At 42.6% G+C, this 19185-nt stretch overlaps 1 protein-coding gene across 1 annotated transcript in view; it reads right to left on the bottom strand.

Moving 5' to 3' along the window:
• Nucleotides 1-3349: 3349 nt before the first annotated feature.
• The window catches only part of LOC118736918 (ankyrin repeat and KH domain-containing protein mask-like), a gene marked incomplete at its 5' end in the record, with an annotated part of 21862 nt that continues 6026 nt past the window's right edge, over nt 3350-19185 (bottom strand). The window contains 7 exon segments of the mRNA XM_036467055.1: nt 3350-5698; nt 6488-6649; nt 6716-12579; nt 12865-13186; nt 13401-14186; nt 14435-14662; nt 17664-17800. Coding sequence (XP_036322948.1) covers nt 5675-5698; nt 6488-6649; nt 6716-12579; nt 12865-13186; nt 13401-14186; nt 14435-14662; nt 17664-17800 — 7523 coding nt within the window.

The following is a 19185-nucleotide window of genomic DNA, read 5'->3' as shown; positions in this document are numbered from 1 at the left end:
CGCATTGTTTTTCTGTTCTTTTGAAGACACACAGACTAACCGCTCACTGCATAAATTTAAATAAATATTGTAGAATACATAATATTTAGACGATTTGGCGTTATATATATATTGTTTCCCGCATACATAGTCAGTCAATAAACTTTAGGAACAGGAAATTTTTCACAATACCGACAGCTATTTTTTTTTTTATTTAATTTCTAGTTAATTTTTTATAAAAATATGGTTGATTCTACAACAAAACCCCCAAAAATAAGAATTCCACATATGCAAAAAAAAAATTAAAGAAAATTCTGCAAATTTTCATCCAAATATTGCATTTTTTATTTACACGCTTTAGAAAAAAAGCTGAGTACGCAGTTTTTTAGCCCATTCCATTTTAGTACATACAACAAAGTGCAAGTTTAAGGTAGCTACCATTGATTTTTAGCAATTTTTTTCGTTCGTTTCTCCATATAAAGTAATGTTCGATAATTTTTTTTAATGAACAAATCCTCGATACCTTCAACAAAAAATTTGCCAAAAATTTAATTTTGCACAAGGTTTGGAACTCTGAACTGTGGGGGTTTTTGTTGTAGAATTAACCATATTATAAAAAATTAGCGAGAAATAAAATATTTAAAAAATAGTTGCCCGTATTCTAAAAATTCGCTGTACCTAAACTTTATTGACTGACTGTATATTGTGGCGAGACGACCAACATCATCCGCTTCGTAATGAACTGACATCCAGATACGTGGAATGGCTCCAACTCGGCTGGAAGGAAAGTCAAGTGAAAACTTAACCGCATATGGGTTGCAAATGGGCAACGCCACTGAAATGAAAATGTATATTTTTAATAGCAGCTATAGTTAAGTTCTATAAAGTTGAAGGTAATAAAATTTTGAAGAACCAGCAACTAAGACTTGAGTAAAAAGAAGCTGAAGAAATAGTTGGAAAAAGAAATAAATTATCTCGTATCAAAATTTCTGCGGCAACCACAAAAATGCAGTTGCCAATATAGCAAATCAGTTGCCAGCTTTCAGTGTTCCAGTTGCCATCTGAAATACCATTTCAGCCATTGGCCACCCAACTGAAGTTCGGTTGCAATCCGTAATAGACCCACAAGTCGACCTAAATCCGCCGTTCTCAAACGAGCAGCACACCAAAGCATAGCGCGATATTCACAACACAGTGTGAACCAGCCCCAACATACTCCGCGATAACATTGTGCTCGGCGACCGCCCCCACCAGCCATCAGCACAGGGGAAGTGGCAGCATACAAGGCAATTGGCCGGCCGGTTCTAAATTACGCAGCACCAGTGTGGTCGCCGGGGACGAATAGGACTCCGTCGATGAAGCTGCAGACGGTAAAAACACAGCACTTCGGACAGCGACCGCATGTCTTCTGATGCAGAACATCACCTGTATGACGAGGCGAAAATGCTCCCCATAAGGGAGCACAGCACAATGGTCTGCAAGCTATTCTTAGTAGGGGCAGACACTTGTTTGCAGAGGGAGGAACTGACGGACGAAATACAGAAGTTCATAAAACAACCTCTGGACCCGTCAGTATACCGACAGGCCCTGAGCGACATTCACAGGGAGTCAGTCTCAAGTTACGTAGACTCCAGACCTGTGAATGCCGTTCTGGGCACACAACCACCTGACGTCGACGAGACGGAGCTTCGTCTGCCTCGGGAGACTAGAACCACCACTTCGCTCTGGCTAGATGCAGATGTACCAAATAAGTGTCGGGCATGCGGAGAGACACCCCACGACTCGAAACATCTCTTCGTTTGCCCGGAAACCCCCACGCAATTAACGCCTTTGTCTCTGTGGGCAGACCGTATAGAGGCTGCACGCTTCTTTGGTCTTCCGTTAGTTGAGCTTGACGACCACTGAGTTACAAGCCGATCTGGGCGGGGTTCTTGTAGCCGATACAACAACAACAGGGAAAGCGCCATTAGGGCGAGACGCAGTGCGCTCTGGCTCAACTTAAGTGTTACAGGCGCCTCGACAGCTACCTCACGGGCCTAAAATTCGACGAGGTAAAACTGTAGGTAAGCAGTGCGCGCTTCCACTCCACAATGCCTGGGTTCAAACCCTGGTCAAAGCAACATCGCAAAAATATAGAAAAAAGGTTTTTTCTTAACAGCGGTCGTCCCTCGGCAGGCAATGGCAAACCTCCGAGTGTATTTCTGCCATGAAAAACAGCTTCTCATAAAAATACAATCGCCGTTCGGAGTCGGCGTAAAACTGTAGGTCCCTCCGCTTTGTGTGACAACATCAAGGCGCACGCCACAAATCGGAGGAGAAGCTCGGCCAAACACTAACATATGTGTAAGCGCCAATCTATTATTATTATTATTAAAACTGTAGGTTCGTATATTTCAATTTTTGTAAATTTTTTTTTATATGGTGTTCTTTGATCATTTAGTTGCTGGCTATTGTACTAAACGGCTTGCTGGTACATATATCCCACCATACAAGGCCTGAAACTTCCTATACTGACTCAGTTTTAAAATGGTATTCCAAATGAGCGCTGGTTGCAAATCGAAAAATTTTAGATCAGTCCAGGATGTAACGAAAACAATCAATTTGTAAACGCCATAACCATAAGAATGGGTTAAAATACTATGTACTTGTTATTGTTCCCCGCATGTGAAAGAAGTATTTCTGGTTTACTTTAATTTAATTTTATTTATTTTTTCTTGTTTTTGTATGTTCATCAGTATAATCATTTTTTTTTATTATCGATATTTTGCTGCTCGTAAATCCTATTTTCTGCTTTTGTGTCTGTAATATAATTCTTGTTGTTTTTAGCTAAGTTTCCTCTGCTGCGTTTTGCTATTCCGGTTGTGGTAACTGTTCATTGGTTGCACATTTGAAACTGTTCAAGTTTAATCATATTTTTGTTACTAAACCACTTATATATAGGGATTCATATTTTGTTTTTTGTTTTTTTTTGTTTTTTATTTAGGTTGTATGTATTATGTTTTCAATATACCATCAGTATCCATCAGTAGCATCGCTAATATAATCAATAATTGTAATTATAATATATTTATATAATATTCATTATTTATAATAATAATTCATAGTGATCATTACAAGTATAGCGATAATAGTAATAATCGTATTCAACGGTAATCATCATTACGTTTTTATTTTCTTTGTGTATATAGTTATAATATTAATGCTTAGCGCGTAAACAGCAGTTACTTTATTTTTATTTTTTATGTCCATGACATCATAATCAACATTATCATCATCATCATCATCATCATCATCATCATCATTGCGTTAGTCCTCAGCATTTTTAATTTTGCTTTGCTGTTGTATCGGTTTAGTTTGAGTACTGTTTTTATTCAGTGTTTTCGCGCTTCGTTGGAGTGTAAGACAGGAATTTCCTCACCGCTGGCTTTAAGCTGCTCTCGTACGCTTTTAGCAATGTGTTTTTAGTAATCGTATAATCAACAATAGATTATTATATGCAAAAGTTTTATAATTTCGTTTTTGCTTTTTCGTCAATTATATTAAGCAGCGCGAATTTTTAAGTAAGTTTCTTTTTAACGACTGTTTATTATGCAGTGTTATAAGATGCCTACAATTTTTTTTTTAGTTGAGTAGAGTGTAGGACGAAAAAAGCGAGCTGGATTTTTGTGTTTCAGTTAAATTCTTTTCTTTTTAGATTTTATGAAAGCGAAAAAGGCATTTAAAAGAAGAAAAAAAAAAATCTGCATACATATGCATGTGTGGGCGTGTGCAGTGACGCAGGTGTATGAATTTCTTTTATTAATTTTACGCATTGCCTGACCAAATTTTTTATTTTGTTTTTGCCAAATATATTTATGTTCATTAATTTAATCTAATATTTTTCAATTTCTACTTTTAATTTTTTTTTTCCTTACGCACTTATGTATGTATGTATATTAAGCAGCAACTTGTTTTGCCTTAGTACTAACATATATGTATGTATGTGTTTCAAGTTTAAATATGCGCTTACGTCTTCTAGAGAAATACCATTAACTGTATGAAGGGTCTATGCATAGTTGCAGAATATGTAGATAGGTAGTATATAGTATGTATGTATGTATGCGTATGCATATAGGAATTTGCATATGTGTATGTTTGCATATCTGTACCCCCATGAACAGCAATATGTAAGGGTCATAGCATCTAATCGTATGCACTTGTGAATAATAACACTTAAAACAAAAACCATCCCGAATTTATTTGGGCTTAAATAGACAATAAAGGTTTGCTCTGGAAGTTGTTGGCCGATGAATATAAATAAGTGAATTAATTGTCAAGTAGCTTAATTCAATACTACATAGCTGCACAGAAACGTATTTTTTGAATACAACAGGGGAGCAGGGATACCACTCAACTCGATGTACATAACAATAAAACGCGCAAAATAGTTAAAAGGCAATGAAAAATATAAATTTCGTTAAAAAGTCCGCTGAGCACTATTCCGAAATCATTGGATGGCCATTGTGCTCTCCCAACAATCCTCTTGTTAAGCAAGTAGGTTGCGCCCTATTATATGTAGGATTAACAATAAAAAGCGCCAGCTGAAAATAAATTAACCCAAGCCCTTGCAAATCAAAATATTACTTGCGTTGTAACCAAAAATAATCCCAAACGATACAATAGATGTGTTTTTTTTTGTTGTAATTTTCACTTTTTCTGCTTACTTGCTTTGTTATTTTCTATATGAATTTCATTATTTCATGCATACAAATATATAGTTCAAATAATAGATAATATATGTATGTAGTTTATAATATATGTAGTATATAGGCAAAGTAACTAAAATCTAATAAAAAAAAAAATCAAAATTTTACAAGTGCAAACCGATTGTAAATTTGCCATGTATGCGCAGCATTCAAGGCGCCGTGGCTCATTTACGTGCAACACGAAGAATATATGTATGTAATTGTTGTATGACTGTATATGGGGGACGACATAGTAGTGTCGCATAAACATTTTTGACCTTCTTCATATGCGCCAATACAATGTTTTGTAAAACGAAGTAGACGACTTCGTGAATATTGAGCGCGTTGCATTTCGCGTTATGTTTACGTAGTTTTCATTGCCTTGCTTTTGCTTGTTGTTCAGTTTCGATATATCGTACGCTTCACTTTCTTTACTCCGCTTCTGAGCACAAATGAGCGATAAAAGAAAATAGTTGATTAAATCGTTTTTTCGTCGCTTTCTTTTGCTAACGGATTTATGTTAAAGTAATTGAATTCTGTCAGTTGTTGTTGTTGTTGGTATATGCTTTTCTTTTTTAATAATAATTAATATGTATTTTTCATTTAATATTCATATTCATTCACTGCTTTTCAGCTTAATCCAAAGATATATACGTATATACGCGTAGGGTAGCTAAGTATGTATGTATATATGGGTAATTGTTTTTTTTTTTTTTGTTTGTTGAGTGCGTGTATCTTATGTGTATGTGTATATGTTGTAAAAGTAGCATTTAGTAGTTATATGAACTTTCGTTTGTTTTCCTTTTTCCTCCTTTTCTCCGTTTAGTTGTTTTTCGCTGCTTACGAACTCTTTTATTCAAAATTCATTTTAAAACTTTTGATGACAATTTTACACCTTCCTGCATTGGCTTTTGTTGTTGCTGCTTCTGCTGCTGGTGTAGTGGTAGCTGCTGCTGCTGCTCATTAAAACATCAGTTTGCCCAATTGTGCCACATCTGAAAGCATAAGTAATATAATATAAGACCAATTTTTCAAAAAAAAAAAACGTTGATCAACAGAAATTTCCCGAGGTGAATCTTTTAAGCGACGGTAGTGAATTAAAAAATCTGCACGAGAAAATTTTCAAATTTGGGATACAACGGAAGGCACCTCTTCCCAGCCGGAACTGACTTCGGAATCCTCAATTGCTTTGCTTACGTACACAGTAGTGATGGGCATACTTAAGTACTTTTGAATTTCAAATACCAGTTTGGATACTCATTACCCAAATATTTCATATTTTTTACTCAAGTAAAAAAAATTTTGGTATTTAAGACTAAAAATTTCGATAATTTCGAAATAGCCATAAAAATCGAGTAGTCTCAATCCCGACACAGTCCCGTAAATCACGATCTATAGTCCCGAGAATAGCGAAATAGTTCCGAGAATCTCGAAGTAGTCCCGAAAAACTTGAATTAATCGAAAATCGAGAAGTGGCCCCAATGACCCGAAATAGACCGAAAATCTTGAAATTCTTTATTAACCTATAGGAAAATAAGTAGGTTATGAATTCGTCTGGATATTTTTTTCATGTGTGTAATGATAGGTATTTCAAGAATTTTTAAATTTAAAATAGGATTAATAAGAATCAAAAACACGCGTAAAAAAAAGGAATTACTAACCAGCAAAACTGAAAGAGTTAAGTAAAGCCCTCAAAATGAGAAAGCGTTTATTGCAGCTTTACGATCCCGAAGTCAGCCTAACTATGTTCCCCATATATAACTTAGAAGTTCCAGTTTTATTACCTGCTTATCGTGGTCCCACATTTCGAGTTTGTCCGACATCACATGCGGCATGTCAGCGCCCTGACCCAGGTACTGATACCCATAGGGTGGCATTAGGTTCATGGCTGTATTCTGCTGCAGATTGTGTGGTGGTGCCATCGAGTTGTGATAGTCCAGCGGCATCTAAAGGAAAACCCTTGCAATAACATTTGGCATTCTCATAATTTGGCACCTCAAACTTTTACTTACATGAAATTGATCTTGATGATGATAGTCGGTGGGACCGCCTGCCGGTCCACCCATGCCGCCTAGCCCACCACCGGCCGCGCCGCCACCGTAAAAACGATACTGTTGTTTCATCCAATTCGAATGCTGTTGCGGTTGCTGTGGCGGTGCTGCTTGTGGTGGCTTGTCCATCATCCACGGTCCGTGCATCAGACCTGCAACACCTGCATGCATGCCAGAGCCCATGCCCTCGTCCAAGCCGGGACCCGGCATGCCCCCGCCGCCGCCCAGATTCATTGGATAATTGTTGCATTTCCACGAAGCGCGTTCAGTACCAATGGGGCGAGGCATTTTACGCATATCCTCCTGTTGTTGCTGTTGTGCAGCGACATGCTGTTGCAGCAGATTGCCGCCAACAGCTACTTGGCTGGGTGACATTGCAGCCGGAGAATTGTTACCTGCACCACCAAGTCCACCATTTTCCAAATTCAACACGTCCATATAGCCGCCATACCAACGCTGCGCTGCGGAGTTCGGCGCCTGTGGTCCATTTTGTGGCTGCGACTGAGCACGCGCACCGGGCGCCAAATTTGAACCTGGCGCCAATGACTTGCCTGTGGGGAAATTTGGGTTTGTCTGTGGAGGCGGTGCTTGCTGGTGCTGTTGGTGGAATATACCACTGCCCAACAAGGGTTGCTGTTGTGGTGGCTGGCCGATGGGTGGTTGCGGCATCGATCCTATATTGCCGCCCGGACCGCCGAAAGAAGAGTTGCGCATATTAAGACGTGATAGTGGATGACTGCCGTTGCCACCGGCACCACCCACGCCGCCATGCATTTGCATGCCATAAGGTGGCGGCATTTTCACATGATGCCCCATGCCAGCATTGCCACTAACACCCAGGGGTTCAAAGAATCGATTCAATGGTTGCTCCCCAATGGCTCCGGGTGGACCATTGTTGTTGTTACGCGTCGAGTGATTGGGACCGATGGGGCCGAAATTCATAGTAGGTGGTTGCGTGCTAGCTGCGCTGCCATCGAGTGTGCCGACATTAGCCGAAGGTGGTGTATGAGAGGCATTGATGCCGCTGGATCTATGCTGCTGGTTACTATTTGGTGGCGGGCGTTGTATTGCCAAGCCACTTGCGGGTATATTTGATGGAGCGGCATTGTTTGATCCCATTGAGGTGTTTGCTGACGGCGGTTGACCAATAGGCGCAGGCGGCTTGATAACTCCTGGAGAAATGTGCGCCTCCGCGCTGTTGCCTTGAGAAGGTATCTGCAAATCTTTAGCGGCGGTACTAGCGCCACCGCCCAAACTGATACCCATATCAACTCGATCGGCAATATTTGTTGTGGTAATTGTGGTATTTTCGCCACTTGACGCCACCGTGGTTGCAGTATTCATACCTGGAGAAGAGCCAGTTGTTGAAGTACCGCCTGACATACTGGTAGCATGCATGCTGTGGCTCGATGGAGGTGGGGCTGCATTGCCCGTACTGCCAACAGGTGGCTGGTGACTGCCTATTGGCGCAGGCATCACATTGCTACCTGGCGGTGAAGTAGAGTGGCTTGAGGAAGCTTTCGAACTCCCGCCTACTGGCGAATTCAGAATATTGCGATTATAGCCTGGCGCCTTAGATGCGTCTGCTTTAGGCAGCGGCTCACTGACCAGCGCTGATGGTGAATTGTACATTTGGACGTTGTTGTCGCCCCATTGAGATTGGTAGTTGAAGAAGAGCGTATATTCGTTACTAATTTTAGAAGCGAGCTGTGCTCCAAAACCTCCGCCGCCACCTGTGGCGTTGTTCATTCCCGCGTGGTTGGCATTATCAGCGCTCGTTGCTGTTGGCTCGGCACAATTGATAACAAGATGCTGCTGCATATCCGGTGCAGAACCCATTGGCGCTTGTAATGCCGCAGCCGCAGCTACATGTTGCAATTGAGCTTGTGGCTGTTTCTGGGCTTGCTGCTGCATTTGTGTGGGCTGTTGATTCGACTGCAATGCCGATGTTGCCGTTACTGCTGGCAGCGGTGAGCCAACGTTTCGCTTGTTAGGCGGTCCTATTGGAGTGACGGCACGCGTGCCGGGTGCAGCTGCGAATACAGTTGTCGATGTTGTTGTTGCTGTGCTGGTTGTGCCTGTGGTCATTGTTGGTGCTGTTGTCGTAGTTATGCTGGTTGCGTTTGATACGACCGTGTTTGTAGCAGAAACTGTGGCAGCGGCGGCCGCGGCAGCTGCTGCGGCTGCTGCAGCGTTCACTGCGGCTACCTCGGCTGGATTGAAAACTCCGATGGGGCCAGAGAGCGCATTATTGTTATTACCAGCACCTGCTCCAAGTTGAGGCACAGAGTTGGAGCTACTGGGCATGGGCTTACCACGGCCATAGGGCGCACTTGCGCCAATGCGCCCGGCATTGTTGCCGTCGCCAACTTTCTTTGACGGCGAATTGTGTGAAATGTGCGCAGATGCTGCGCCACCTGTGGTGACAGTGCCGCTTAGTTTGGCGGCGAAAGTTTGTGTGTTAACAACGGTGTTACTGCTGCGTTCGCCACCGCTAGGGTGCTGCTGTTGCTTAGCGGCAATATTACCCTTTTGAGCATGAACTGAACCGCCGCTACTGCCGTGGCTTGAGCCTGTAGATTTGTTTGCACCCGTTGCACTCGTTATATCTTGAGATTTAGCCTTCTGCGTGCCGATTAAAGACTGCGACTGACTGCCACGACTTCCCGCTTGCTGTTGCTGTGAGTGGAAGGATGATTTGGCATTCTGTGAACGCGCGGAACTCGATTTACCGGTACCTCCGCTAGACTGCGATTTGCCACCTTTTCCTCCGCTGCCGACACCGGCTCCCTTGGGCCCACCGGGGGCACCACCTCCAACACCACCGCTGCCGGCACCACTATTGGCCGACTGTAAACTGCCCCCGCCGCCAGCTGTATTGCTACCTACGTGTGCGCCAGTTGTTGATGCCGATGAAGATGTTGAAGAAGCCGTAGATGCTGCCGATGACTGTGCTGCGGTTGCGGTCTTGTTGTCCCAAGTACCGACGCTGAGCGGCAACGAAGATGCTTTTATGCTGGTGTTGATGCGTGGCAGCATCTGCAGTATATCTACGTCTGGGTCTTTGATGAGTGCCAGGATAAGCATGTGTGCCTGCTTCGTGGCATCAGTTTGTCCTTTAATGGTAATGCTGCGCTCGGACTGGTTTTTGCCCTGCTTCTCCACCTCAATGTGAGCGCCAGTGGTGGCGCGTATTGCATTTATGTTGCTGCCTGCGCGGCCGATCACACGCGAGATAGCATTGACCGGCACTTGTACCTTCTTGCAAGTCATTTCAGTGGCAGCTGCAGGTGCTGTTGTGGGTGTGGCACCAGGGGCGCTAACCGCGGCGCTGACGGATGCTATGCTGGCTGCGCTTGCCGTTGTGGTTGAAGAATTGGTCGTGGCACTTGTAGTGGATGAAGCAGCACTGCTTTGCTGAGTGGAGCTCTTACGTACCACTTCCTTCCAGCCGTCTTCGCCGCGTTTTGGCGGAGTGGATTTATGTTGCACTGCGCCCGGTGCGGCGGTGTGGTCGTCGTGCTTACCGCCCTTGATGTCGTCACTTGCTGCAGCAGCGCCACCGGCAATGTTGCGTGTGGCAGAGAAAATTAGTGATTTTCGCGTCGATAGGTTGCTGTTGCCGGTACCAACTCCCCCGCCAGCGGCGCTATGTGATCCATAGCTATTTGAATCGTGCAACTTGTCTTTGTCGACTTTTGCTCTCTCTATGGCGACGTGCTGGCTGTGGTGTTGTTCGCGTTCGCGGTCGCGGTCACGCTCACGATCCCGCTGCGATTGGCGTGTGTTGCTGGGCTGTGTCTCTTTCGGTGCAAGGTTTTCCTTCTCGCGTTGCTTGGTGCTGTCGCGTTTCTTGTTCGCCTCATCTTTGCGCACGGTATTCTGCTGCGCATCGGTTTTTTTGGTTGCTACAGGTGCGGCACTAGACTTTGCGGCGCCCTGCGTATTTGTTTCGGCGGTATTTGCGGCGCTCTTCTTCGAACCGACGTTAATCCCTTTCACTGGCGCCTGCTCTTGCTCTCTGTCCTGTTGCTTTCTGGCAGAAGCGGGCTGCTTGGCCGCGCTTCTACTTGGCTGCGCTGGGAGCTCTTCGACCACGACAGTCGCTGCTGCTACTGCCGCATTAGCCTGCTGTGCGCTGTTGCTATCATTGCTGGTATTACGTTGTTGTAGCTGTTGTGATGCACTCTTTTGCTTTTTCTTATTCTTGCTTGTCTTTCCATTTCTATCGGCTTCACGTTGTTGGGCACTGCTATTGACGCTGGCAGCACTGCTGCCCACAATAACCGTCTTTATTTCTGTGCTCGAACAAGAGCCTTGATCTATACCGGAGTCACCTTCTTCGCGGTAGTTCTGCGCGTTTGGAGTATCGTCCTCATCCTCAAGCGCATTCTCTTCATGATCACTGTCATCATCTTGATCAGAGTCCTTTTCGTCGGCGTCGGCGTTTGATCCCGACATTTGACTGCCGTTGCCTCCCTCCATTTGTCGGCGCTTTTCTTCCTTCTTTTCCAACTTCTTCTTCTTCTTGCGCTCACGACGACGCGCGGCAGCCGCTCTGCGACTCTCTTCGCGCGTTCGCTCATTATCAAGCTCTTTCAGTAGTATGGAAGCGTTTTGGTTGGCTTTCACGGCCTGTGCCTCCTTAGCGGCGCGTATGAACTTCATACAATCAAAACATTTCTCCGACAGTTCCTTATCACTGATGGTGCTAATGAAGCGACTCATCTCCTGATCGGAAGGGAATTGTGTCACATACTGCACCATCCATTTAACCACTTTGGTGTGGCCCTTGCGGAAAGCAGCCATAAGACACGACACACGACGATTATCTTGCGAATCAATGTCTGCATGATGGTTATACAATATCTCAACAACACTCAAGTGGCCACCATGTGCCGCTAGCCAGAGTGGTGAATTGCCCTTTTTATTCTTTACTTCGACGGCCGCTCCACGTGACAGCAGCAACTCCACAAACTTTAGATGACCCTTATCAGCTGCAATAGTAAGTGCTGTATCACGTGATGTCGGTACTGGAGCCGCGTTCACATCGGCGCCCTTGTCCAACAGCACACGTCCCACATCAATGTATCCACCGGAGGCTGCCTCCATGAGTGGTGTGAGGCCCGTTTTAGCGCGGTGTTCAACATTTGCCTTGCGGTCCAACAACAAACTCACCACTTCGTGTCTACCTTGGAAACATGCGAGCGTTAATGCGGTATTGCGGTTCGTTTCGATTTGCGCATTTATATCGGAACCCTGGTCGAGTAGCAACTTAACGGCGGCTGTATGCCCATTCATGGCGGCCAACATTAAGGGCGAAATACCCAATTTGCTACCGGTGCGTGAGTTAATTTCTGCGCCATGGTTCAATAGTAATTTTATAATATTCACATAACCACCACTGGCTGCCAAACTGAGTGGCGTATAGTCGGAAACATTCCGATGCTCTTTGTTGGCGTTGTGTTTTAGCAAAAGCTCCACCACTTCGTAACGGCCGCCAGAGCAAGCCAACGAAAGTGGCGTATCCTTGGTTCGTTCTGATTGTGCCTCCAGTTCGGCGCCATGTTTTAGCAGTATCTCCACGACCTTCTCATGGCCAGCCGTTGCGGCTAGTATTAAGGGTGTAAAGCCTTTTTTGTCTCGATGCTCAATGTTTGCGTTGCGATTGAGTAAGAGTTGAACGAGTTCCTCGTGGCCACCGGCACAAGCCAATGTAAGCGCGGTGTCGTGATTTGAATCTGTCTCCGAGTCGACATCGATAGTCTTGTCGAGTGTGGTAGTAGCAACAGTTTGTTGGTATTGTTGCTGATTTGTGGTGTTAGCTAACGGAGAAAGAATTTCAAAAATAGGCAAATCGACATTTCTCAATCGCAAAAAAAAAGTGTAGTAAAGTAAAATAACTTAAAATAAAGACAAAGGCAAATTTGCATTGCAATTTTAAGGACACTTTCCTATGTTTAGTATTCCAATAGTTATTATGTTAGAAAGTACTTTAAAAATGTTCATCCGGGGTTGTGAACTATTAATGCCGTAAAGATTCTTTCCCCAATTGAATCTTATCGATATTTGTCTTAAACAAGTATTGTCCTTATCGCTTCTACACCTACCTTGACTGCCTGCTGGCGTTTGACGCAGCGCTGCATAACGATTTCGCTCCTTACGCGACTGCTTATCGATGGCTTTCTTTGCAATGCCACCAGATATTTTCGATGATGTTATCATAGGCGGTGCTGGTAGTTGTTGTGCTGCAGCGGCAGCAGCGGCTGCCATTTGTTGTTGTTGCGTTGAAAGTGCACATACACCAAGTCCAACATCTGACGCTAGGGGTGAGATGGTCGCATGAAATTGTGTGGAGCCGCGTGCAGCAACTGTCGCCGCGCTGCTGTAGGGAGCAGAGACCGGTGGTTGCGTTTGGGTGGCAACTTGAACCTGTATGGAATAAAGATTTCGTATTGAGTATCGTTTTGAGAACGAGCAAGAAATGTTATATTTTTTTTTTTTGTAATTTAATGAACTCAAGTTTGTGCTGGAATTTTTAAGCTTCCACGTGCTTCTTCTTCATAGGCGTATTACCATCTTTTTGGATTTTGGCCGAGTCCAGTAAGTCATGAGAATACAAAAAGCGTTGCATGTCAACTCTTACCTGTTGTTGTTGCTGTTGCTGTTGCTGCTGCAGCTGCTGTTGCTGCTGTTGCAAAAGCAATTGCTGCTGTTGCAGATGGTGCTTCTGTTTGAGTACCTGCTGATGCAACGCATGCTGCTGCAACAAAAGGTTACTTTGCGCCACCTGATCGAGCGTTGTAGCTTGCTGCTGCTGCTGTTGTTGTTGTTGTTGCTGCTGCATTAGACTCTCAGCCTGCTGCGAGAAATCATGCAATAGCTGTTGCTTCTGATTCTCCGGCAACTCTTGCAGCTGCAAGTGTTGTAGTTGCTGTGCAGCATCGTGCACATCTTGTTGTTGCTGTTGTTGGTGCTGATGTTGTACCGACGGTGGTAGCTGGAATAGCAGCTGCAGCGACTGTGCCGATTTGTCACCACTCTCCACATTGAAGACATAATTGGCAGCGGCGGCTACTGCTTGTTGTTGGTGTTGCTGCTGCTGCTGCTGTTGTTGCTGTTGCTGGTGCTTTTGTTGTGGCTGTTGGTGTTGCTGGGCGGCGCAGGCAGCCAATGCTTTGCGCAAGCGCTCACTTGATTGTCGGTCCTGCTGCAATTGCTGAATCATGTGCAACTGGCGGTGCTTCACCTCCTCCTCATCCTCTTGGAGTATAAGTTGTTGGTGTTGTTGCATTTGTTGATGCTGCTGTAGTAGGAAATCACCTTGATGTGGCAGTGGCTGTTGCATTTGTTGATGTTGCGCCGCAGCAGCGGCTGCGGCTGCATCATCTGACGGAAGTGGCAAAAACGAAAATGTCTGGTGGTGTTGGTGCTGCAGCAAATTTAGGTAAATACAAAATCGTGTTATTCAATTGATACATTTTTGCTTGCATTTGGTTGCAGTGTGATTTCAAAAGAAGTAAGTCTATATCAAATGTTAGGTTAAGCCAAATTCAAGTAATCTTAAGCTTTTTGAAAACATTGTGAGTTATTCATGCCAGTACTGTCTGTCTGTCTGTCTGTGTGTGTGTGTGTGTGCGTGTGCGTGCAGCAGTTCAAAATTGGTTAGTTGGGGCATACCTGCATTTGTTCCCCCATTTGCAGCTCATGTTGATATTCGAGGAGCATTTGATTAGTTGCCTGGCGTTGTTGCTGCTGCTGTTGGTCTTCGACCGAGAGCAGTGCTTGCTGATGCGTCGCCATCAAGTGATCCTGGCTGGTCCACTTCGGCGTCGGCACCCAGTTGCTGCTAAAGCGGTTCTTGCAAATCGAATTCAGGTCGCCCAGTTCGGCACAATTATGCAGCTCCTAGATAATAATAATGACAAAAAAAACTACATAACAACAACAGCAACAACAACGCGCGAACGAAAAACACTTAATATTCTTTTCCAAAAGCAAAAAATATATGTATATTGATGAATTTTGAGCGCGTTTCAAGCCATTTAAATTTATTCCATTAGGACTGCTAATTCGATCGGTATCTTTTGAAAATTCGGATATTCGAATATCTGATTAAAAACATCACAAAAAATAACAGAATTAACGGTTATTGACCGGATAACATAATATAACGGATATTAACCGGATATCCAGATTTCATCCGTATACATACATGAATAGCCGAACGAATATTGGAATACACCGATAGTGCTCGCAAAGATTTCTATGAGTCTAGTTGACAACAACCTCTCCACTACCCTTGTTATTGAACGAATGTATATACCAAAGTATTTCGTTCTAGCTCACCAAGTCATTGCCCCAACCATTGCCAAAGTCCCTAGCGTCATAGACCACGCCAGAAGAGTGGCGAGGTAATGCCAATCCTCTCTTTCTCAGAGTCGGAAGAGGACCAATCTCTTGCAGGGGATGTCGGTCGAAGAGTAGCTCGCTGCCAACGACCCTCCAATGACGGAGTTGATCGTCTTTCACAAACCAAGAGGGAAAACCTTTTTTTGTGGCTGACCGAACTCCTCCTGTAGCTGCATTCAGTAAGCGGTCCAGGTCTATGGAGGTTACTCCAGAAGCCAGTGAGACCGTTATGCCCTCGAAGGTAGGCCAGGCCACCTTATTGTGAGCCCGTAAAAGGCCCTCCGCTTCTTGCCGTAATGGGAAGAGCGGCTTACACTCTTCAAATGACTACTGCGGAAATTAAACACTGCCATCTGATCCGGGACGTCATTGCCTCCGGAACTGTAGGCAATGCGCGTTCATAAGAGAGGGGGTGGAACCATTGTGGTGAAATGCCTCCCCCAAGCTAACTGGGATTGGCGTAAGGCTGTGGAGCATAGAATACCGCGCAAACAGGTTTCACTGTTTACAGAGCCAATTACGAATAAGAGAGCGAATTGCGTGCAAAGGGAACGTAGTATAATTCGCTCTGCGAAGAGGGACTCTTTTAAAGGGTACTGCAGTGGGATTGAAACCTTGAGTCAAACAGCTAGGCTGGTAAAAGTTCTGAAGAAGGACCAAAACACAAAGCTGCGTTCACTCAAGAGGCCTGATGGCTCTTTAACGGCGACTACGATTGAGACAATCTCTTTTCTTCTGGAGACTCACTTTCCTGGGAATCAGGCGATGGTTACGCCTTCCTGTTCCTCGACTGGTGAGGTAGGGCATGCCAGAACCACAGTGTCAAGGTACATCTGGTTTGTTGCCAGAACTATGGCTAATGAAGGTGCCCTAAGATATGCATCCTAGCTATTGTACTTAAAGAAGGTGTTGAGTTTTATTTGGCGGCTTTGAAAAAGATTTTCCCAGCATCTCTTGCACTTGCCTACCACAACCTTGGAATCTGGTTGATGTCGCCTTCGTACTAATAACCCTAAGGTTGTTAAGGATGATTATACTAGCCCCAGAAGCTAAAGGCCTACTAGCATGACATACTTCATGTTGAAATGTCTGGTCAACATGCCTAGCAGCCGCGGCATTCCTGTGAGACGGATTTGCAAAATCTAGTTGCCAGAATTCGCTTTGGTCGTATTTGTAGACATTGAGGGCCAGTTTTTCAGTGCCACTTTAAACTTAGATTAAGTAAACTGAGTTTAAATTGAATAACTGGCTGACATATGATTGGCTGATCTTAGTTTAAACCAGACAGATCGGGCGTTTAAACTTAATTTAAAAAACTTGCCCTGAGGGTGCTCTTTTGACAATGCCACCTTCGATAGCATGTGCGATTCTATGTCAATATGACAGTAAAAAAAAATCCGGCGCATGACAGCAAAGTCTTGTGAATTTTGATTTTTCGCTATGTGACATTTTCAAAGAGAGATGCCGCTCTCATTTCATGTGAGTATTTACCCATAGTCTGCTCCATGATAAAAAACATAACAAGGTAAAACCCATGATAAAAACATAACAAGGTAAAACCCATGATAAAAACATAGCAAGGTAAAACCATTGAGAGGCAGTCTGACGTTTGCCAACAATATAATTTTAAAATTAACAACTCAAACTCACACACACACATTCTCATTTTCAATCTCAAATAACAACAATTGTGTACAATTTTATTTTTTTGTTTTAAATTTTATATGATTTTAAAATGCTTCCAAATGTCAGAAAAAAAATTATGGCCGACGAATTGAGAGAATGAATTTACCTTGTAATGTTTTTTGATCATGGTCTGTTCCAGTACCCATCAGATTTACTGAGAGGTCCTTCGGATACATACATTATTATTGTCGAAATAAAGTCGATTATAAAGTTAATTGTTGTTGGGGCTTTTAATACGCTTTCTTCGGTTATATCTTCCTAACAAAATCCTGGAGTACTGGAACAGACTAACTGATTACATTGAACAGTAGGCAATGCTGATTCTGGTAGATTATGCGCTCTATGCAGAGTATAATTACACCTCTGCCCTCACATGCGCTGCTTGTCTATGCCCTGCACTTGCAATGTAAGCAGAACCAGCGCTTTAGTTTAGTCAATTTATACACGCAATCGCATGTAATATAATTTAATTGGTGGCCCAAAAAGTGGCAATGTGAACACACTGTAATAAAATTGTGATGAGCTGAAATAATTCCCTACCACGCAAAAATACTAACGTTTGGGTTTTATATGAGCACCTAAAATGTCTCTTCCAGGTCTCAATGACCCTGATATGTACATAAATATGTATGTACATATTTTCTTCATTTCAGTGGAATTTCATTTATAATTTAACAAGTAATCCATGAAGTTGACACCAACAAAAACTTTTCTTATTTTAAACTTCGCGTACCCCAAAAATTTTAATATTTAAGCCGCGCAAAAGTAACGCAAAGTTTATACATTTCCACTGAATCACCAATGGTTTTACCTGCAATGATGGATCATTTTGGAATAACTGCAATATATCATCCATATCTCCTGGTATATCCGCAGCAAAATTGTCGAACGATTCCAGCGCTGGATACATGCCTGCAGCGCTAATGACACCGGTTGATCCATCAACATCTACAGAAACACAGAAAAGATTGCATTGGTTAAGTATATTTGTGTGTATCAGTATTGATTTTGAAATAAATAAATAATTAAATAAATTTATATTCTATATAAATTTGGTTGAGTTCAATACCTGATGAGTTCGAATAACGTAAAGTCAAAGCTTTAACATACGGCAACGATGATCCGAATTAACTCGGACTAAATCTGGATCAACTGCAGTTAATTCCCGAGTTGATCCGGATCAACGCTGCCGTCTGTTTATGCTTAAAATTTCATGTGCAGTGCGTAAGTATATTTCAGAGAAAATAAAAGCTGTATTTCACTAGCAGGCCGATTCTATGCTGGTAACAAAAATGTTTAACCGGTAAACAAAGTTTCCGCTAATTTTTAAACCTTTTTCGCATTCTGTGCGCTCTTTTACAATTTTCGGCAATTTATGTTGGAACTATTTTTTTTTTTTATATGAAAAAAATGCGGAGCACCGTCAACCAAAAAAAAAAAAATAAATAAAAATAAAAAAAATAAAAAAAAAATTGCTAACAAAACGGTAAGAAATTGATGTCAAATTTTCATAATTTTTTAGCAAAGTCTGATATTTGGATTTATATCGTGTTGGTTAAGTAATCAGCTATACTTTCATAAAAAAAATAATAAACATTAAATAAGCTAAAGAAAAATAGCCAAAACTTACTTAAATGTCACGTCCCAGTTTTTATTTGGTTCACTGTATGTGTATCTCGGTACACGATTTATCAATTTGTGCCGAACTCAGTGCAATTATAGACCTTGGCATAAAAAAGCTAAATATTGAAAATTTTGAAAATCGGACTAAAATTACCCCCACTTTTCACTTCCAAAAAAAAAAACGCGGAAAAACGTGTGCGTTGCTTTAAAACGTTGCACCACGTTGGATTTCGTATTCTAGCAGCTAAGGAACAGACACTAGAAATTTCAGACATGTGCTCACAATAAAAAAAAATAAAAATCACAAAAAAATTCGAATTTGTGAGAATTGCCCATATGTAAATTGAGCCCTAACCGCCAAAAAAAAAACGTAGACGTGTTTCTTTTAGATACAGAAATGGATCTATTTACATACATATTTAGATGCTCTACGAAAACTTTTGCATCCAAAAGAAAATTTAAGAAAATTGCCAAGTAAATTAATTAGGATGAAAATTTATCTAACACTGTTGTTTTCAGTGACAAAAAATTATAATTTAAGTAAGTTTATTAACTGAACATTTTTTTTTTTATTATGCTTGAGACCGTTATTATTGGAAATTTTTGTGGAAAATTAAAATATTTCAAAATAAATCGTCACTAGGCCAGAAAATAACAAAAACAAAATACATATTGAAAATTTTTCGTTAAGAAGCTAAGGAGCAAATTAA

This window comes from Rhagoletis pomonella, unplaced genomic scaffold (genome assembly GCF_013731165.1).
Source record: "Rhagoletis pomonella isolate Grant_MI unplaced genomic scaffold, Rhpom_1.0 Rhpom_scaffold_00004, whole genome shotgun sequence".
Classification (NCBI taxonomy): domain Eukaryota; kingdom Metazoa; phylum Arthropoda; class Insecta; order Diptera; family Tephritidae; genus Rhagoletis; species Rhagoletis pomonella.
Note: the sequence above shows the minus strand (reverse complement) of the source record. Positions and strands in the feature narration are given on the sequence as shown.